General features: G+C 35.1%; 1 protein-coding gene across 4 annotated transcripts in view; it reads right to left on the minus strand.

The window, feature by feature from the left end:
- CD44 (CD44 molecule (Indian blood group)) overlaps positions 1 to 2,951 on the minus strand; it is a 53,216-nt gene that overhangs the window by 23,473 nt on the left and 26,792 nt on the right. For all 4 annotated transcript variants that reach the window (XM_027882210.1, XM_027882209.1, XM_027882212.1 and 1 more), the window contains exon 6: positions 2,218 to 2,313. In XM_027882210.1, coding sequence (XP_027738011.1) covers positions 2,218 to 2,313 — 96 coding nt within the window. The remainder of the gene's footprint in view (positions 1 to 2,217; positions 2,314 to 2,951) is intronic.

The following is a 2,951-nucleotide window of genomic DNA, read 5'->3' on the forward strand; positions in this document are numbered from 1 at the left end:
GAAGAACAAGGAGCTGTGAATATTGCTCATTTCAAACCCATAGCAAAGAAGTTTTTAAAATATGTCAGATACCTTTTCACAAAACTTTAACTTTACAAATGGTGTGTAATATAGATGGAGAGACACCAGTTTTGTTTCTCACTTTAACACACTATAGAATTAGATAGATATATTTTTAACCATCTGTCTGAAGATATATGACAAATAGTTTTCTTTACTCATTTCTTAATTTTCTACTTTCCTGCCTGTGGGATTTTTCCCTGGGAAATTAAACTGGATACTCCAATGAGCCTGCAGTGGTGTGCAACCTAAATAGCAGATATTGTTGAGCAGCTTCATCTTCTTTTTTTGACTGGTCTCCATGTAACTTTCTCCTACACTACTAAATATCTGATGAATATTTCCACAGAGATGCATACCTTATACTTAACTTCTTTCTGAAAGGAGTGCTAAGTTATTGATTCATTTGTAACAAATCAATATAAAATTAAACTAACTCAGTCTCTTTGGTTTCAAAGCGATGTTGCTGATGTTGCTAAATCTATCAGAAAAGCCCAGGTGCATTACTTTCATAATTTTTTTTTCCAGAGAACCAATCTAGCAATCCTAAACCAGTAAACAATCATGCCAATGCTATCACTTCTGTGACACACATATATCAATATTGACATATTTTATTACATTGCTTTATAGTTATTTTGATCTTTTAAAATCTTAAATATCCTACTTTTCCCTCTGTAAAATAGTCATGCCCATGAGAGAGAACTGTTAGCAACAGGAAGGGACATATATATCTAGAATCAATACATTTGATAATCAAGTAGTAAAACGAGAACAAGAAAGCTTTCCTGTCTGGAAAAAATGCACAGGTTTTTGCAGTGGGTACAGAAACACCTGTATGAGGAAACACTAAGTCACACATGCACACAAAAGTAAATATATATTAAGGTGGAATTTCCTCCACGCCTCACCCCCTCACAGGCAATATTTTGTAATAAAAGCTTTTGCTTGAAACAGGCACCAGAAAATTCGCTACTTTCTTTCAAGGTTTGGGGTAAAATCAACCTTATATTTCTTTTTCCATCTACATATTTATAAGCTGTTACTAACCTTCACATCCTCCGAGACAAGATGCTCAGTTTTAGTGATTTATGTCTTCTAGCAAGGCTTTTGCTAACTGTGTAAAACAAACAATCATCCTTACTCTATCCTGTCATGTGTAAATACAGTGACCAAGGCACTGCCATTCCAATCACATAGACCATTTGACCATCTATCAGCAACCAAGAGACAATCAAGCAAATTCCTCACTTTCCCTGGTGAGGAAAAAAAAAAGAGCCAGTAGGAAGAAACTTTCGTGTCTATCAGTTCAATCTTTACTACAACATGCCTCTGTAGATTTCCTGTGTGTAATTTAAATGTTCTGCCCTTTAGGTTCACTTTATTTTCTGGGGCAAAGATCTTTATCACTCTAAACTTAAGAACTAATGTGAACATTAGTACATTACTTCCACTTTAACATGTGTAAGATGACTTCAAAAGCTTTTTGTTTGTCGGAGCTGCTGTGCATTACATATTTAATAAAAACATCACAAGCAGTTTTTCTGATTCAATAAAGCTATATAAAGACAAAGCTGAGAAAAATGGCTAGTGTTTTTTGAGTTCTCAAAGCCTGTGGAGCCCAAATTTTCTCTCATGCATACTGCCAACAAGGACAAAATTAATTTTCGCAGTACACAAATGGTTTGGCAATTGGAATTATATAAAGCACTGCTTTCATTAGTGAGGCCATGTTTTTGACACAGATTGCCTATATATTAGAATAACAGAGACTTTTATCCCAAATTGACAAAAATGTCCTTTTCTACCTCAGACATAAACTAACTTCAAGTGATAACTGGTTGTACTAAATTGTGGTGCCTCACAGAGCAAATAGGTGTGATAAAGTAGCAGTGGAAAGTATAAACCAACAATCTTTCTGAGCTCATGTACAAGCATTGAAGTAAACACACTGTAAATGATTTAGCTCCCACTGTCCCAGAGAGTGAAATTCATTTCTGACTTAACCAGTCTGGAAAGCAGGGTCTTTCAATGTCTTTCCAATCAATATTTGAAATGTTGTATACCTCACCACTTACCAGAATGCCCTCCTGGAAGAACAAAGCAGTTTTAATGCAATCTATATTTAAGGTAGTTGTTATGAAACATAAATCTTACTAGTAGTCGCATGATAACGTCCACCATCTTCTTCATGGAAATCATCAGCCACTGTCCCGAAAGAGATGTCAGGTGATAGAGACGGAACTTCATCATCTGTATGGTGATGGATAAATCGTTACCATTTCATTAGCTGAGTTGCAATACAGTATCTAGGAGTACTTCAGCTACTTTATACTGCAAGCTTCATTCCTTCATTTACTGGTCCAAGAGAGAAGAAAGATACAGACTAAGTTCCTCTCATAATTCAACCCTCATAACCTTACTTTACTAACATAGTAAGGATATCACCAAAACAGATTACTTCAAGGGGAGTACATATTACAGTGATAATGAACATTCTGACAATGATCTGCTCAAGAGATATAAGATTTAGATGGCACTTGTATACCATGTGGACAGGGATTCTAGAGCAATGAGTGAAGCTTTTTGTACTCCCCTCTGCTGAGATATATTCTGAGATTTAGTCCAAAAATTTATACCCTGCATGTAAGAAGAGCTGATAACAACTGTAATGGCAATCAGTTGAAATACACAGCATACACCTCAGGGAATGGTTCTGATCTACTTCCTTAGGAAGAAAATGTTAAGATTTACCACTCATGATGCTAACTGTATGGAAAAACAAGCATAACGTCATTAGTGTGCCACAAGGGAAGAGTAACTTTATAATCCTAATGCTTCTGCTCTTTTTTTTTTTTTTTTTTTTTTTTTTTTTTTTTTTTTTTTTTTTT

Source organism: Empidonax traillii, unplaced genomic scaffold, assembly GCF_003031625.1.
Source record: "Empidonax traillii isolate 1590-97213 ecotype Southwest subspecies unplaced genomic scaffold, ASM303162v1 scaffold103:size1334136, whole genome shotgun sequence".
Lineage (NCBI taxonomy): Eukaryota > Metazoa > Chordata > Aves > Passeriformes > Tyrannidae > Empidonax > Empidonax traillii.